At 43.6% G+C, this 17,436-nt stretch overlaps 1 protein-coding gene across 6 annotated transcripts in view; it reads right to left on the bottom strand.

Moving 5' to 3' along the window:
- Positions 1–843: 843 nt before the first annotated feature.
- Positions 844–17,436, bottom strand: part of TPP2 (tripeptidyl peptidase 2) — a 69,927-nt gene continuing 53,334 nt past the window's right edge. For 2 of the 6 annotated variants that reach the window (XM_044250055.1, XM_044250056.1), the window contains 7 exons: positions 13,261–13,412; positions 10,996–11,092; positions 9,638–9,768; positions 5,133–5,340; positions 4,968–5,039; positions 3,798–3,917; positions 844–1,826 (listed from right to left, as the gene is read on the bottom strand). In XM_044250055.1, coding sequence (XP_044105990.1) covers positions 1,737–1,826; positions 3,798–3,917; positions 4,968–5,039; positions 5,133–5,340; positions 9,638–9,768; positions 10,996–11,092; positions 13,261–13,412 — 870 coding nt within the window. In that variant the 3' untranslated portion in view covers positions 844–1,736. Of the gene's footprint in view, positions 1,827–3,797; positions 3,918–4,967; positions 5,040–5,132; positions 5,341–9,626; positions 9,769–10,995; positions 11,093–13,260; positions 13,413–17,436 lie in introns of those variants that run through there. The other 4 variants (XM_044250057.1, XM_044250058.1, XR_006384704.1 and 1 more) reach the window with 3 other exon arrangements.

Genomic DNA, 17,436 nt, shown 5'->3' with positions numbered 1-17,436 from the left:
GAAAAGCTGGGGAATGAGACTTCACGGGGGCTTTGAAACCTGACGTCCGGAAGGCCACGCACATCCTAGGGCTACACATCCTCACGAAGAACCTAAGAAGGACCCGCGCTTTCGCCTGCGGCTGCCCGAGGAGCTCCGTGTGAGCAGGCGGCGCTCACTGGGAATGGCAAAACCTGCGTCACGGAACACATTCTATAATCAATAACCCGCCAGCCAGTCAGTCGTCCTACCCTTTTCTAACCCTCTCAATCTCCCGACTGGATGAACAGGTATACACGGGAACCTGCGTGACCGAGGATGAAAGTACGTGTGTTTGTGAGAGAACACACGTGTGCTTGTTCACGGACGGGCTCTAAATTCTGGAATGCTCAGAAACTGTATGCAAAATGCTGGCATACGTTATCTATTTTTTGATAAAGGCTCTAATGTTTTTATCATATCAAAGGGTCAACTAACACAAAAAACAGTTACCAGCGATTAGATAAGATTAACTGGGAGGTCTCTTATAACTGCAAATTCTAAGGGAACAAGATTTGAAAACCACACACACATACAAACAGGTTTGCTGTCAGTGAGTAGAGGCTTTTCAATATTATCTACGTGTGTCTTTTTATTTTATGGAGGAAGGATGAGAGAAGCAAGTATAGTAGCCAGAAAAATAATAATAAAAAGCCAAAAACATACACAAAAGTTAATCACATAAGAACTGGTGATATATTCAAATAATTGCATGCCTATCGGAAATACAAAGTAAATTACCTCACACTGAATTTTTTGTCTATTGATTTAATATATTATTTCTGTTCTAACCCCATATCTTATTTATGAAAAACTAAGACCAACTTTAAGAAGCTTCAATATTCACTTTTATTATTTGTAAAAAAAATTAAGGTATCAGAATGCATATGGTATATACGGTGATCTTGGTTTTGCACATTTATTCACGTGTTTTACATTATTTCAACTTTAATAAACATACCATATGTGTATCTTTACAATACCTGATAAAGATTTAGCTGTCTGGCACTTATACATGTATTATTAGTTCATTCTGATGCTCTGCATGTCAAGAGGATGTTAAAAATGACCTGAAATAACGCCAAGATGAAGATTTAGATTTAGTGAAGCAGTTACACTCCAGCAACTGCCACATATTTATCATTTATTTGTGCCGGTTTTATTTTATTTTTTTACCCTTAATTGAGTGTAAACTTTTGCAAAAAGAAAAAAAAAAAAAAAGATAAAAAAAAAAAAAAGTAAAATCCGGAAATGGAAGTTGTGTTACTTTTTAGTCCAATAAATAATTTTAGCTACGCTTAATGTAGCTTTTTAAGGCCTTCATACAATTGAAAAAATTAAAGTAGAGCATGTTAAAACCCTGTTCATTTATAAAATAAAAAATAGAATTTTACAGGTTTGCAGTTAAAAGTCACTGTTCAAAACTGATCATGCATGTATTAGCTGCAACCCAACCGAAAGTCCTTGGTGCCGGCAGGCAGGGCACAGCCTGCTGCCAGCGATGTGAGGCATTAAAAAAACACCATGATGTCAGCGGTCTAGACTTACATGTATTAAGCCACACGCCAGCAAATTCTCTGATAAATACACATCATTTTAATAATCAGTATTTGATAGCGGATCAAAACATGCATTAGACTAAAAATGCCACAAATTTGTTTTTATATCCATTCACTATAAAACTTTCTTTTTTAAAATTTAAAGTCTTGGTTCCTATTTTAGAATACACAATAATCAGGAGGATACATGATGGGGAGCCAGTTTTCAGTAAAAGACGCACAATGGGTCCATCCAAGTAACTTCATCAGCTATAATTAAACACAAAAACATATTATTAAAGAACAGATTTTTTAAGCTCAATATTCAGGGTAAATTCTGCATTTGAGAATAATAAAGTGGTAGCATGCAAAACTTTCCTTCCATCCAACCCACCCACCAACCACACTTCCTACCCCCTGATCCTCCTTACCATCAACTAAACTACCCAGTTTCCTACCAACCAACCTCTACATGCGATTATGACCATTCCGGCCAACCTTCCTTCTCTCCTGTCTTTCTACCAACCTTTCTGTTTTCCTTTCTTTCTTCCTTATGCCTAACTTGCTCCCTTTCTTCCTATTAAACCAGTTGCCTTTCTTTCTTTTCTTTCTTTCGTTCTTTCTCAGTCTGACTGTAAGCCAAACACTGTTCTAGACACCGGGAAAACAGCACTAAACAAAGTCACTTCCCACTTGCAGGACAGTTGTGTTCTATTCAGGGGAACCGAAGAATAAATAAGCTAATCAATGAACAGACGACCAAATGAGTATGTAGTTAAGCTGAATACATCAAGTATACAATAAGAATGAAACCTGATGAGACACCAGAGCCATTAGGAAATGAGATGGTCAAGAACGGGCTCTCCGGAGAGGTGATATTTATGGGGTAATTTGGAAAAGAAGAAACCTTCTATGAAAATCGGGGACGAGCTCTCCATACAGCTAGACTAGTTAGGTTCCTGGCAGAAAAGGGCAGGAAGGGGCATGGTGGCTGTTTCAGCCGAGCAGAGGAGGCACATTTGAGGGAAGCAGAGTCAGCCTGGGAAGTGTGACAAGGGATGCAGCTGGGAAGAAATGCAGGAGCCAGATCCTTTGGGGCCTTATGGGCCAAGGAAGGCGTCTGGATTTTAATTCAGACTTAATGTGATGGGGCTTCACCAGGAGGTGTCTTCAAGCCCTCTTTTCCAGCTGTGGTGTGAAGAACAGACAGGACAGGAACAGAGTGGAGGGGACACCAATTATAAAACCCCCTGATAGGAACGTCTGGGGCAGTCACCGGTTTTACCAATGTAAGAGCTCACAGATCACAGTCGACATGATGAGAATCACACTATACACATTAACAATTAGTTCCAGAAAGAGTTCTCTTAACCCATTCAAAGATCTGAAGACGCTAATTTAAAATGTCTTACAATCTCAACGGACCAGTGCACGGAAAGGTCTAAGAGGGAAGATAACCTATAGTTTACTCTAATTAGAAAATATTTCCCCAGGAACTTACTGATTACTTTTACATCCAAAGAATAACCTTAAATAGAGAGACCAGACCTTGGCCACACTTGGCATGACCGAGCTGCCCACCGGATCTCATATGCCCTTTAGGTACAAACTGTGTGTGTCCAGAGACAAGATGAGGCTACGATGATTTCTGTGGCGTTCATTAAGTTTTTGTACTTGACCATTAACTTGTCCAGAGAGACCAGAATTTCTTATCTAGTGTTTCTAGCATCGACCACAGAATTTCTCTGCATGTAATAAGGGATGGGGTAAAAATCACAAAATGGCCTATCATTTCAAATGAAGAATAAAATCAAATAGAAACTCTAAAAGTTCAAAACATTTTAGAATTGAGCCAACATGTATTTGAAAGGAATGATTTCTGTCTCCTTCAGAAAGACAACTCAGTCTTCTGACTGTAATTCTAAACTTCCTAATGTACTTTTTGCCTATATCGAAAACATTTGAGGCTAAGTTTAGGTTCTCTGGACAGGAATTTTAAAAATTTAATAATAAGAAAAGTTTAAAAAATGTAAGGAGCTTACTGGTTGTCTCTCATGCTTTTATTTTATAATTTGCATTACATGAATGAGAGTAGGAATCAGTCATCGTAAAGTCAGTATCGCTAAGTCACTACAAGAAGGCTTTTAGCTATTTGATCACTATGTGATATCGAGGTGACATGCAACAGTGAAAATTTATGAGACTGATTATGAGTAACAGTGAAAATTTAATACCACTTACTTGAATACAATTTTTCCAGTTTTCTTTTGTTGGTTTTTCTTCCACAAGTTTAGTTGCAAATTTAAGGCTTCTCCCATACAATTTATGTACTAATGCATGCTTGTATGCAAATGTTAAAACCTATAATGTAAAACAAGATAAGGCTTATCCATGAAATATTTACATTTTATGGTTTATAATTTTAATAATGAAAAAATTAAGGCCTCAACAGAAGTGCAGCTTTTAAAATGAACATTTTATATCAAGCAAATTTTAAAGATGTCTTGAAAGAACAAAAGCTGAATATCGCACCAATCAGCCTCTCTGGGAGGGGGGATTAAAGTGTGATAAATCACTAGCTCTTGGACTCTATACCAAACACCTCTTTATGCAAAGGAGAGCTAACATAAGTGATCATAAAAATGCAAATAAGGATAGAAGTACAAAACTATAAGGAGTCATTATAAATTACCAAAACTGCAAAGGGGGATAAAGTAAGAAAAAAAAAATTAAAATTAAAAAATTATATCGTATAAGCGTACTCTGACCCTGACTCCCTTTCTTCAGCATGAGCATGACTACACTGCGGTGGGAACACCTCCAGCACACAGGAAACCTTTTCTCCCTTCTCAGAGGTCTTTACTATAAATTATCGTAGTTCATCTAGAAAACAAGCATCTGTCTGTAAGACAAAACTAATCGCTTATGCTGGGTTAGGAGAATTCTATTTTCTTTATCTTCAGAAGAAAGGAAGATTGACAAAAACTTGTACTTACATAATCCCTACTGTAAGAATTACAGTAGAGAGCTAAAAGAAATTTGACTTTTTTATATAACCCAAATCCAAAAAGTTCGTCAATGTTCCCTTTTCTAAACTGGGTCTGAAAACTGATAAGCCATAAATCCAAATGATAATTATTTAAAAGTCAAAGATCTCCGAGAAAAATACATCTAAAGTAACCAGAATGCCCTCCTCCCCCAACAGATCAGTACATAAACAGATATGGGAAGGCATAAACGCAATTTCTAGATGTTCTTAATTCTAGCTTCATACATAACCGGCTTAACCAAAAGGCCACTACACACATTCTCAAACTGTTTTCCAAATTAGTTTGGCTAAAGAGCCACTGTGCAGACAAAGGAAATGATAGTAAAATGGTTCTAAAACAGGTAAGACAAAGGAGATCTCACTAAACACAATGTCTTCTTCAGAGCCCAGCTTAGCCACACTCCATATATTTTCTTCCTCTTCTGGCCAGGGAGCTGGGAAACAGTAAAGAGCAGGCAATGGGGCACAAAGGAGGTTTGTGAAGTAACCCCCAAGAACTGTGCCAGAGCAAGAAGCACAAAGATTACCTTATTGTCAAAAAGATCAGTCCATTTTGTAGTTTCCCAAAAAGTTTCCATCACAGAATCCAGAGTATTTTCTCTTTCCTCGTCCCTTCCTTCGGTATCGCTTGAAACAGCCCCATCTTGATCTTGGGCATGAAGAAGGTGGTCGGCGAGGGCGCATCCTTTTCTACAAAGAGCGTCCACGAGGGTAGACTTCTGTTTGTCCATGTCACTGTGCGCCAAATCAAAAAGCAACGCCCAGATCGGTAAAATTCCTTAAGAAGTAGACTTGTCTGAAACTAACAAACTCATGCACTATTTGCCTCAGATTTACAACGCAGAAATATTATCGTACATCAAATAAGATTCCTTATTTATAACAAACACCAAATGAGCCACTACCTCACACATACAGATTAAATGTGTTAGGACAGCCGTATGTGGTTGAAACAGAATGCCGTAAAGCCAAAGAAGGGAAAGTGTGTTCAGCTCTCAAGTCCGTCAGCTAAGTACCTCTTCCTCAGAACAGCATCTTTTAGAAAGGACTTAGATTTCTCATAAAGAGCAATCATCACACATTTATGCAGCGATGTAGACACGTTCTTTCAGCAGTGAACGTAACTCTCACTTCCAAACAGAGCAAACGCTGGCAGACGCTTCCTCCGCGCCAGAAACTGCTCTGGCACTTTTACATATTAACTCATTTACAGTCAGGACAGTTCTGAGTAAGAGACTTCATCATCGCCATTTGCAAAGGAGGAAGTTGAGGCACACAGAGATTCGTCCGAGGTCCCATGGTCAGGAAGCAGCAGATCCAGGTAGAGTCTGCTTCTAGAACCCCTGCTTTTAATCGCTACGGAAAAACCGCCTTGCGGCAGGGCAGGAATCTCTGTTCTGATGTATCCAAGTGCCCAGACAGCGCCTGGCACGGGAGAGAAACTCGGTACATCACTGCTGAATGAAACGCAGTCGCAACCTGCACTCCAGGGGACAGCGGTACTCGTTAGGACACTTGCTTATCTGAGGCATTTTGTCCAACTCATGTCCCACACGTGTGGAGACAAGTGCGGAGAAGGTGCCACGGGCACTCGGACATGGATGAACGGACTAACGGTACGAATGACTCTGAAGGACTCGGGACTGGAAAATGCACGTATGACATCTGCTGGCGCTACGAAATCAACAATTTGTACAAAAGATAATGAAAATGAGAAAACAACAACTTGTCACAACCCAACAAAATTACCCACCTTAATACGTTTGCAACGTAGATAAATTTAGGCCAAAAAAGAGGCGTGAGATTTTCAGCAAAGAGTTTCAAAGCTTGAAAGAACCAATTTCATTCTCTTTTGGGGGAAACGTGTCAGGGAACTGCTTGGTTACTTTGGACTCAGGAACAAAAGAATTTCTGAGCTGAAGGACAGGTGCCCAGCTTCTCATTTACTGAGCGCTCCCCCACCCCACCCCACCCCACCTTCTAGATGCCAGCCACCTTCTGAACTGTCTTACCAGTACTTCACTTACACATTACAGCATACAGCCTAGGAGCTGGGCACAATTATTGTCCCCACTGTGTGAGGAAGAAGGCGGGGCCTTGGAACAGAAGTGGGTCGGCAAAGGCAGGTGTGATCATTCAGGGCAGCTGACCGGTCCGAGCCGCCCACAGAAGGGCCGGCGGGACGCAGAGCTTAGAGGGCGACCCAAGCGTGCCGTCCGTGCCGGTCCTCGGTCCAACTACCTGCCAAACCCCGTAACCCAGTTCTCGGATCCAATAACCTAAATTCCACATATCTGGAATATTCCTTCCCTACCCTCATCTAACTCAGAACGGATCAGCTCAGATCAAATATTTTACCAATCCACGAGGCTCTCCCCAGTCAAATGAAATCGGCTCTTCCTACAGGCTTTCACGATCTACAATAGTTATCGTAACTCTTCAATCACATCCCAGCCGGCACCTTCACCTTCTGCATCAGAGCACGCGCTTCCCAAGAGCAGACCGTGTCTTGTTCCATTTTTTCCATCCTCTCAGTGATACTTGACCTACAGTGTTTGCTCAGTCAACATCCGAATCAAATCTAGTTAGAGGTACTGATCAAAGTGGTAATAGCTGTATTTTAGGAAGAGCCTCAATCAGATACTTCGATGGCCTAAAACTGCAGTTCAGTTTAATGGCAACTCCATACTAGATCACGCACAAAAGCTACTATCACATTTGAGATAACAAAGCGGCCGCCAGAACTTCCGATGCACGAGGGACTAGAGGAAAAGCAGCTTTGCACGGAAGCGAGAAACAGACGCTCCACGGCTGCTCCTGGTCAGCGGACGCGGCCTCCGGCGAACGCCGGGCCCCCGAGACCGCCTCGCCCCAGCACGGCAGCTCCAGGCCCGCACCGGCCCTTCCGCCCAGCACGGACAGCCGAGCCCGCGCCGGCGGGGCCCGCGGCAGGCGCCGTCCCTGGAAGTGCCGACAAGGCGCTCCAGGGCGGCCAGAACCGAGCCAGCTTCTCTCGGCATCTTCACGGGCTCGACGGCCCCTTGCTAGCTTTACCCCAGCGTGGCCGGCCGCCTCCGCAGCCGCCGTCTTTCAAGCCAGGACCCTAGTTACGGTTACTTTTCGACAGCCGCTGGAGTCAGGCTTGGGGAGAGGAACTGGGACGGGAAGAGGGACTCACGAGACGGACACCACAGCTGCTGGTCTGCGGCTCGCCCTCACCCGGAGTTAAGAACCTCCTCTGTGGCTAGAAGCCTCGGGAAGGACAAGCCCGAACAGCAGCAGCGCTAGACGGACCTGCACATTCACCGACATTTCTCATGTTCCTCCTAGACAGGGGAGTCCGAAGAGAGGACACTGCTTTCACAAACTAAGCAGCAGCCCAGCTAGAAGGGACGCGGCGGCTACCAGCGGAGGCCGCGGTGAGGTCAAGGAGCCGCAGCAGGGCCACGGAGGCCGCAGTGAGGTCAAGGAACCTCAGCAGGGCCACGGCTCCCGGCAAGAGTTTCTCATGGGCCATCAAGCCCGGACTCCTCCTGCAACGGGATTAGCACGGAACGGAATTCAGGAAGGAAGCCGGTGTAGACTGGTCCAGACTGGTCCAGCGAGAAACCAGGCGGCCCCCCCGCCCCGGCCACAGGAGATGCATGAAAATGACTGTGGGCTGAGGCGCAGACCCGCAGACCCTGAAGACCCGGAGAAAGGGGCTTGTCAGCAGGGGGCGGCCATGGAGAGGAGGACTCAGGCTGAGACAAAGGCTGGCCTCGGAGGGGGGTCTCTGCCTCCTGTGACACTCCTATGTCCTCCTAGGACAGCATGGCGACGGGCAAGGCGGAGCGGATGCCCTAGCTGTCTCTGAGAAAGAAATGAGGCAGGGAATCCTCTCAAGATGGGCGGGAACGCAGGGGCTGCTCACAAGAAAGAAAAGCCGCAGCTCGGACAGACCCGGCCTGAAGCCGGCTCTCCCGTTTGCTCTTCGGCAGCCGCCGGGTAAAAAGGCCCCTACTTGGCACGTTATATAGAAGGTTCAGTTTAAATGGGGTAATATACTCAAAATATCCCAAATAATTCCTTGCACGTCCCTGGCGTGTCAGAAATGGACAACGACGACACAGCCACGTTTGAATGATTCCCGCAGAGGGTGGGGAGGGTGCAGGTCACGCGCACAAGCCAACCTGAAAAACTTCATTCTGCCTGAAAACTACCACTTGCAGATTGCCAAGAGCTGCGGTGCCGGTCGGAGCGACGCGACACCCAGAGCTTCGGCGCTTCCACTCAAGGGCTCCACGGAGCAGCGCCTGACTGAGGCCGAGGGAATGGCTGAAGCAGCTCCAAGAAGACGCGCTCTTTCTACCCTCGCAGGTGACGGCCTCCGAGTGAAAATAAAGCAGGGGCAGGAGGGAAAGCTGCTCCCGGGAGCGCTCCCGCCTTACGGTCCTGAGAATTCCAGGAAGGCGGAGGCTCCGGTGGCTGAGGGACTGTCACACCACGTGCGGAGCCATAGCTCGCCCACCCGCGCCCGGCGACGCCGCTCTGCTCCACGCCCCACGCCTGCGCTGAGCTTCTTAAAGCTCAACCATAACCCCCTGCCCCTCACCCCTGCAATACCGGGACACCGGCTCCTAACTCGAGTTGCTGGTGACGGTTTCAACCTGACTTTACTTCTATTTGTGTTGCCGGACATTACAAACTAAATCTGGGCTTTTCATGCTTTTGGCCAACGAACAGTTTAGAAATTAATCTTTTTTGCCTTCTCCGTACGTCCGGCTCCCACAAATCCCCAAGGGGCGGGACTGTCTGATCACAGCTACTCAAGTCTCTCCACACAACGGACCTGGCGGCCGAGAAAGCAAGCTTCTTCTCTTCTGCTTCATCTCAAACAACTAAGAAAATTATCACGAAATAGCTAAGGGTGGAACATCCAAATACTGATAACTCCAGGGACAGAACAAGCCGGAATAGAAGAATATTCTCATTAATTTTAAAAAAGTAACTAAGAATGAGATGCAAGAAAGATTATTTACTGGTTAGGTACTTTTTTATAGTAGCTGCATCGGGCCTGGGGTCAGTCTTCATGGCCATATAAACCGCTAGGGCCGTTTGGTCTATATGAGAAATAACAGCATCCGCAGCTTCAACAATTTCATTAAGTCTTTTCATCCGCTCCTAGGGAGGAAAAAAAGAAGAGATAAGAAATGGATGTTTCGGGGTGCCTGGGGGACTGTCGTTAAGCCTCTGCCTTTGGCTCAGGTCTTGATCCCGGGGTCCTGGGATCGAGCCCCGCATCGGGCTCCCTGCTCAGCTGGAAGCCTGCTTCCCCCTCTCCCACTCCCCCTGCTTGTGTTCCCTCTCTCGCTGTGTCCCTCTCTGTCAAATAAATAAATACAATCTTTAAAAAAAAAAAGAAAGAAAGAAAGAAAAGAAATGGATGTGTCAACGAGTACACCAAAGTCCCTTCATTTCTGTCGTCCCAACCATGACAGTCCCAACCCAGCAGAGGGGGCGGGGCAGTCTGCTCTCAGCCCAGGGCGCTCGGTGCTGCCCCCCCGTGACTGCCACAACATCAGCATCACCAGAAAACCTGAGCTCGGATGGGAAAATACCCAAGACACATTCCCCATTGGGACTAGAAGGCGAGGGTAAACCAGATAAAGGTTTCCAGAAATGCAGTGTTTTCTACCAAGGCAACCGCTTTTCTGGGCATCTTAGAAACCCAATTGGCTAGATTACTCTAGTCACACACCACATGAAAACAGAAGGGAAAAAAGCACCTGCAGAGGAACATTCTCCCTCGTTTATTATTAAAACCACAAAGATGAGAGCAGACAAGAATAGACCCAGCAGAGTCGAACTACGATCACTGCGTGCTTGAGGTGCTCCCCTCGTGAGTCTTGGAGGTTTTCTTTCAACTTTCAAATTCACTCTGAACCCTTGATAATTTCTAATTGTTTATGGCTTGCGCTTCCCTACTGGCCAACATTATTAATGAGAGCTGTTAAGACAGTTTGGAACGATGGCCAATTCTTGAAAATTAGAACAGCAACAAAGTTAATGCAAAGTAGAGGTTGTTCCTCTGCTGCAGGTGTTTACATCTGCCGCATGACCCTGCCCTGGAGGTGAATGTCAGAAAAGCAACCCTGGGTATATCTTCCCTGCTACTCCTCCCACTGACCAAAAATAGGAGCGGGAATTCTAAGCTGAACTCATAGTAACAGCTACGTTCTATATTTACCTTAATGAGAATAGTGAACAGAACATTCAATGTGACGGAATGTTTGTGTTTGACAAGAACAAAGACAAATATAAGGCTGCACTTTTAGTCAACGTATAAACTTTTATCTAATGTTACAAACAAAATGAAATACTCAAATATTAAGAATGGACATGTCCCACCTTTTCAGCGTCCAACTGATGAAGTCTTGCAACATACAGAGGAAGATAATTAGGATATGTTTCTTTCAATTCATTATAAATGTCACTAGAATCCAGCCTATGTATATAAGAAAGAGAGAAATGTTCTATTTCGTTTCTGTTAGAAAGAAAACAATTTCCGTCTTCCCTATTATTTAACATTGCTTTAAAGTTCCCGTCCATAACATAAAGCATCAGTCTGAAATACAAGTTTCTTTACTGACAAGAATTATCATTATTTGCAGGTAGTATAAATATGCTTAACCTAGAAAAAAAAAATCAAACTGGAGGCATCAAGTTTTCATAGATGCCAGGTATAAATGTATAGAGAGGAGGAAAAAACAATCAAATAGCAAGAAAGATGAAAAGCTCTAGAAATGTCTATAATGTATAAGAAAAATGTATACTTTTCTGAAAAATCTGAAGTTTCAGATGAATGAAGAGTCATTCCATGTTCCTGGATGGGGAAGCGGAATAAAGCTGACGCCATGGGTGAGGGGAGCAGTGGCCCAGGCTCTTCCAGGCTTCCCTCGCCTGCCCTGAAACCACTTCCTGGGCTGGGGTGACAGGGGCCCTAGTGGTCTCAGCAGCGCCATACCCAAGGCAGGCCCTCTGCTCCCCTCAACCCCAAACATCCGCTCATCACTCCGGAGGTCTCGGCGTGAGGCTCCCACATGCCCGGCAGCTCCTCCCCAGAAGAGAGTCCTCTGTCCGGGAGCCGGGGGGCGAGGGAGCCCCGTGTTCCGGCCGTAAGCGGCCTGGACCCTGAGCTGCAGTGGGGAAGCAGGGAGCGGCCTGGGCTCAAGTACCACAGACTCTCACTTTTCTCCCTGAACTACAGGTGTTTCTTCATCCTTTGCTGTATGCCCTTACATCAACTCCGGAGGTTTTAAAAGGCTGATTTAAAAAAAAAAAAAAAAAAAAAAAAAAAAAGATTTTCACTGGTTTCCAGAGAAGTGGGCTCCTGGGACCCCTCACACTGCCGTGCCAGACGTCAACCTTTGCCATTTCGCTTTTGAAGGATTTACACGGTATTTTCAGCTGTTTACAACATCCTACAATCGATCAGAGACTGACTTACAGACTTTGGTTTCTGGTGGAGATACAGCCTAGTTTTAAGTGCAAAGGTCAGCCTGAATGTAGACGGACCCTGGAACTGCTCAATCCCTGGGAATTATTTTCATGACACGATGACGTCTGTTCTCTAGAACAGCTCAGGACTGCAAGGTCGCACCCGTTCAGCTGACGAGGATTCCCACAGGAACGCGGTGGTGACAGAAATACCGCATAACACAAATGGAAAAAGCAACCCCTATGACTACAGAGAATAAATTTCTACCATGTAAAAAGTAAGCTAAAAGTCAAAAAATAAGCTGAGGGAAAATGTGTACAAGTACAGCAAAGCCTTAATATCTTTTATGTTAAAAAGTTAAATGAAAAATCTGATGTCCCAATAGAAAAATAGTACAAGACATGCTCAGCTGACAAGAATGCGGTGACAGTTTTTAAAAGCCTCAAGTTTCGTAACTTAAGAAATGCAACTTAAGACCACGATAATGGCTTTTTCTTTTCTCGCCATCTATCAGCAAGGCCTCGTTTCCAATTCCACGGCATCACAGGCTCCGCCATACACCACTGGAGGGAGTAGAAATTCTGATATTCCCTCTAGAAGGCAATATGTCAAAACATAGCAGGGCAATTTTTAAGTGTTAATAATACTGATTCTCAATAATTATACTTTTAAGATGTGATCTGATGGATATTTAAAGAAACTACATGTGTAAAAATGTCCATCACAGCACCACAGAGAAAAGATATAAAAGTGAATGTCAATTAGAGTATTTAAGCGGGTTACATTTCATCAACAGGACTGCAAACCACATAGTCATTAAAATGGTACTTTAAAGGACTATTAAATGACCTAAGAAATGCCAAAAATCACATAGTAATTGGAAAACTAGGACACAACATCATTCACACTGCTACATGCATAACTACAGAGAAATAATCCTAGGACAATGATTACCTCTGGAGAGTAGGCAAAAAGGTGATTTTTATTTTTTTCTTTATGCTTTCCAGTAAAATTCTCTTCCAAGAGCAAATCAGAATTAAGTGGTTAAAATGAAACCCCCTGTAACCCTGCCACCCACTGTTAACATTCTGAATACAGTCCATGCACATATACACCACACTGCTTTAACTGGGAAAATAAAAGTAAATAGAGGCCGAAAATCCACTAAAACTTACTTTGTCATCCACTGAATTTTAAGATCTCGTAATGCTTCAGTAAACTCTTCTTTTAAATCTTTCTCCTTTTCTGAATCTTTTTCTTTGTCTTTGCTGCCATTCTTAGTCTTTGTTGGTGGAGGTATTAAGTAGTAATGAACAGGGATCACATCCTATGAAAGTGGAGAGAGTCTCAGATTAACACACTTAATTTTACATATTTTAAAATCATCTTCAATACTGAGTATCTCAGAACACACGTTGCCCTGAGTTGTGCTACATCATATTCCAGATCCTAAGGGCTACAACACATGAAAAATCCCAATCTGTGATCAAAGGAATTTTCTCCCAAACTTTAAAGTACTCTTGCTTTTAAATCCTCTTTAAAATAAAGATTTATGTAAGGGGCATCTGGCTGGCTCAGTCAGTGGCATGTGTGACTCCTGATCTGGGAATTGTGAGTTCCAGCCCCACACTGGGTGTAGAGATTACTTAAAAATAAAATCTTAAAAAAAAAAAAATAGTGGAGGTAAGAACAAACTTTCCTCCATGAGTGTATGCGACATTCTTAGCTTTACTTGCCACACTGGATTACAGAGAGTACTACCTACCAAAGACTACTACCAAGCTTTCACTTGTTCTACTTGAGAAAGGAAGGAAATAACTTGGAATTTTAAAAAAGATCCTCTTTTCTATATAAATTTAAAGGGAAGTTTCTTCATTTGATCAAGAGGAATTTCTGAGGGCCTGAGACATGCCACGTAATGCTCTAGGAGGTGCAGAGAGCCAAGCAGGCCCTCTCTCGCCCCTGGGGAACATGTCCCGGTGGAGGAAGACAGACAACATCAGGTGCTCGGGGTCTCAGAAGACACCGCGGATGTGCAGGAAGTGGAACGGGAGGCAGGGACAGAGAGTGGCTACTCGGGGAGGTGGGAACAACGCGGACAAAGTGGTGCCAGGAATTCCCGCTGGACAGGGAATATGCGACCTAAGTGAATGAGGCTCGGCGGCCTTAATTAACCAGACTGAGGAGAGGAAGTGTGTGAAGACAGCAGATGGGCGCATGCAAAGCCCTGAGCTTGAGCACCCAGCACGCGCGGCGGGACGCACTGGGCACGGAGGCAGCAACCACAGGCGGCGGGGCTGAGACCATCGGACCGAAATACAGATTTTACTCTAAATGCAGGGGGGAGTTGTAGGCAAGGCCGTGAACATGATTCAAAATTTCTGCTTTTTGTTTCATGACTCTGCGACCTATACGGATGAACAACGTTGGTTTGTTTTTAGTAATTCTTCCTACTATTCGGAGAATGGACGGTAGAGGGCGGAAGGCGAGGAGGAGGAAGACAAGTGAGGCAGTGAGCCTGGATTCCCAACACTGCTCGGACTTAAGAGCAGGCTGTACAAGAGGAGGAAATGGACGGATCGGGAAATCCATGAAGGCAGAGTCGACACTGCCTGCCGATGATGCTTAAACCGAGGGGACAAATGAAACTGGGCAGGACGGGGGAGGGGAGGAGGAAGCCCAGGCTTCGAGCCAAAGCATTCTGCGGTCTCAGAGAATGCCGGGGAGTAAAGGAGACGGACACCAGAGGGGCTCCCTGGACAAGCCAGCGGGACGAAAGAGGAGTGATCAACCAGTGACAACAGCGGAGGGGGTGCCAGGGGCAGAAGGACACGGTCGCAGAACTGTGCAGCAGTGGCTGGTCCCTGCCACGAGAGACGTGCAGTCTCCGTGGACAGTGGGGGTGAGGGCCGCCCGAGAAAGATGCACAGAGAACAGGAAGTAAAGCAGCACAGATACCACCTTTGAGAAGTTCTGCTTTGAAAAGAGCAGAGAAATGTGTATTTATAGCTAATTACATCTATTTTGATCTATTCTATTAAAGCACGGAAGTCTCCACTTGCGAAAAATAAGGCAGTGTCTGGGAAATGAAATCCTGTATCAGACTGGCTAGCTCTGGTTCTGGCACCATAACCAGCTGCCCTTAATTAAAAGACAAAGTCAATTTCACCAATTCAAGCTTCAAGTTTATATTAAAAATGTTTAATTAAAACCTTTTGTTTAAATTAATATTTCTAAAATTGGGGAAAAATATGTTACCAAAAACTTTTATTTTCCTAATCATAGTAATTTCAGAAAAAAACTTTATACAGGTGGAGACAAAAAAATAATATTTCAAGTCCCACCTTGCCCTAAACAGGATTTTTAGATGTAAATACAATGTGCATATGCCCATGTTAACAATTTTCGCAACTATATTTTATTTTGGGGTATAATTATAATAGCAAATATAAGGAACCACTGATGCAATAGTTTTAATAGCATTCCACCATCAAATGGTAACTGTTCCTTCAGTCTGACTCAGGTAAAGCGCCCATAAAACCTCTCATGTGACAGAACCACACAAACCCACTTTCAGCCACCTCAGCACCATGCTCGGAGGCCAGGAGCCAGCGCGCCTGCAAGCCGAGGTCGCATGTGCAGCGTGGGACGGGACAAAGCTGTAGGGCTCTGCTTGGAAAAGCTCCTTAGGACCCTGCTACCCATCCGTCTTCCTTCCTCTTGAGTTCACTTTTCTAGGTGGGCACTGCTGGGGTGAAAAGCGTCTGCAAGATCAGAGTTGCTGAAGAACCACGAAGCTCTTACGGGAACAGATCATTTCAGTATCATCTGTGCAGCACAGATAATATACTGAAGAATTCGAGGGGCAGAGACAGCCCCCAACAGTTACCCTCTGTTCACACAGTCCTGTACTTCCACTGTACTTGCGTGGGGATGCCGCCTGCCTGGAAGACGAGTCCCCACAGTTCATGCTGATGCTAACCTAACGTGAGCCTCCCTTAGTTCCCCTGCCTCCTTGACTGATTAGGGAGAGAGGCAACTTTCAGGATGGGAAGAAGTCTCATTGTGAGGCAATGCCTCTTCTGAAGCTCAAAGGTAAGGCATTTGCTATTATGTTTGAGTACAGAAGAGAGAACACAGAACTGAATTTAAAATAAGCAATCCATTAAACTTAATTTATGATTAACAATAAACTCTAAGAAAGATCTATAAACAGAAAGAAAACCTGTACCACGATAGTCATAAACTATCACTAAAGATTAAAAGCATAAGGGACAGGGAGAGTTTGTGATGAATGATCTTAGGGAGGAAATCAGGGTTTTGTGACCAGCATTTTATATATTAAATATCTCAAGTTAGCAATGATAACTGTTACTATAATCCTAAAAATATTTGAGGACAGTAACTTTATTACTATTCAAAATTACAAACATGGTAATTTTAACTCCTAATCAAAAGAAAAATGGAGGGTTTTTTTGTTTTATCATGTTTGCCTCTTTTTTTGGTATTTTTTCAACTCGCTTCTCAAGGGCTTAGTATAGGGTTAATTTAATGGAAATCATTTTGTACCATTAAGTCTTGAGCAACTTTGATTACGATTTAAAAAGCGAGTCAAGAGCAATCTTCAGATCAGAAATGCTGAAGTTCTCTATAGTAGATACTTAACAGTAAGTTTTTCTAAAAAACATATTATTTCCGCTATTCACCAAGTATTTTGACAGTGTCTGAACAATATCCTTGAAAGTCAAATCTACCTGCAAAACTCCAATTATTCTTTGGATAACATACTGCCTTTTAATTTTTGGTTCAAAAATTATAATTTCCTTAGTTCTTAAATTATTAACTAAATTCAAAACTTTAATATCTTTATACAAACTAAAACAGCTATTTTAAGGATCAAGATCATACTGGAATGCTATTTATCATCTGTTAAAAGTAACTATATTCTTTCATATGAAAATGAACTTAAAAAAGGTAACCTGCATTTTCCAAATGAAAAGTCACTGAGACCCAAAGGACAAACCCATGGAGGATTATGCACCAAAAGCTGGTTGGCATTTTGTCTGGCAATAAATTAATATATAGATCTTTTTGGTAATGAAACTGTAAGACCAGGAGAACCAGGAAGAGGTAACTCCAGTTGCCCAAGTTTGTTATATATAAAGCTTTCTTAACCATCAAATAATAAATTTCTTATTCACTTAAAATAGCTTCCTATCTTATACAACCTGATCCAAACAAAATCCACCAAAACGCCCCAAAAGATCAACCCCAAAATATACAATAGGAAAAAAAACCCCCAGCTATGCTTTTGTGATAAGCATCTTCTATTTTTAATGGGCTCCTAGAAA

The sequence above is a fragment of the Neovison vison genome, chromosome 5, assembly GCF_020171115.1.
Source record: "Neovison vison isolate M4711 chromosome 5, ASM_NN_V1, whole genome shotgun sequence".
Lineage (NCBI taxonomy): Eukaryota > Metazoa > Chordata > Mammalia > Carnivora > Mustelidae > Neogale > Neogale vison.
This window is presented reverse-complemented; position numbering and strand designations above follow the sequence as displayed.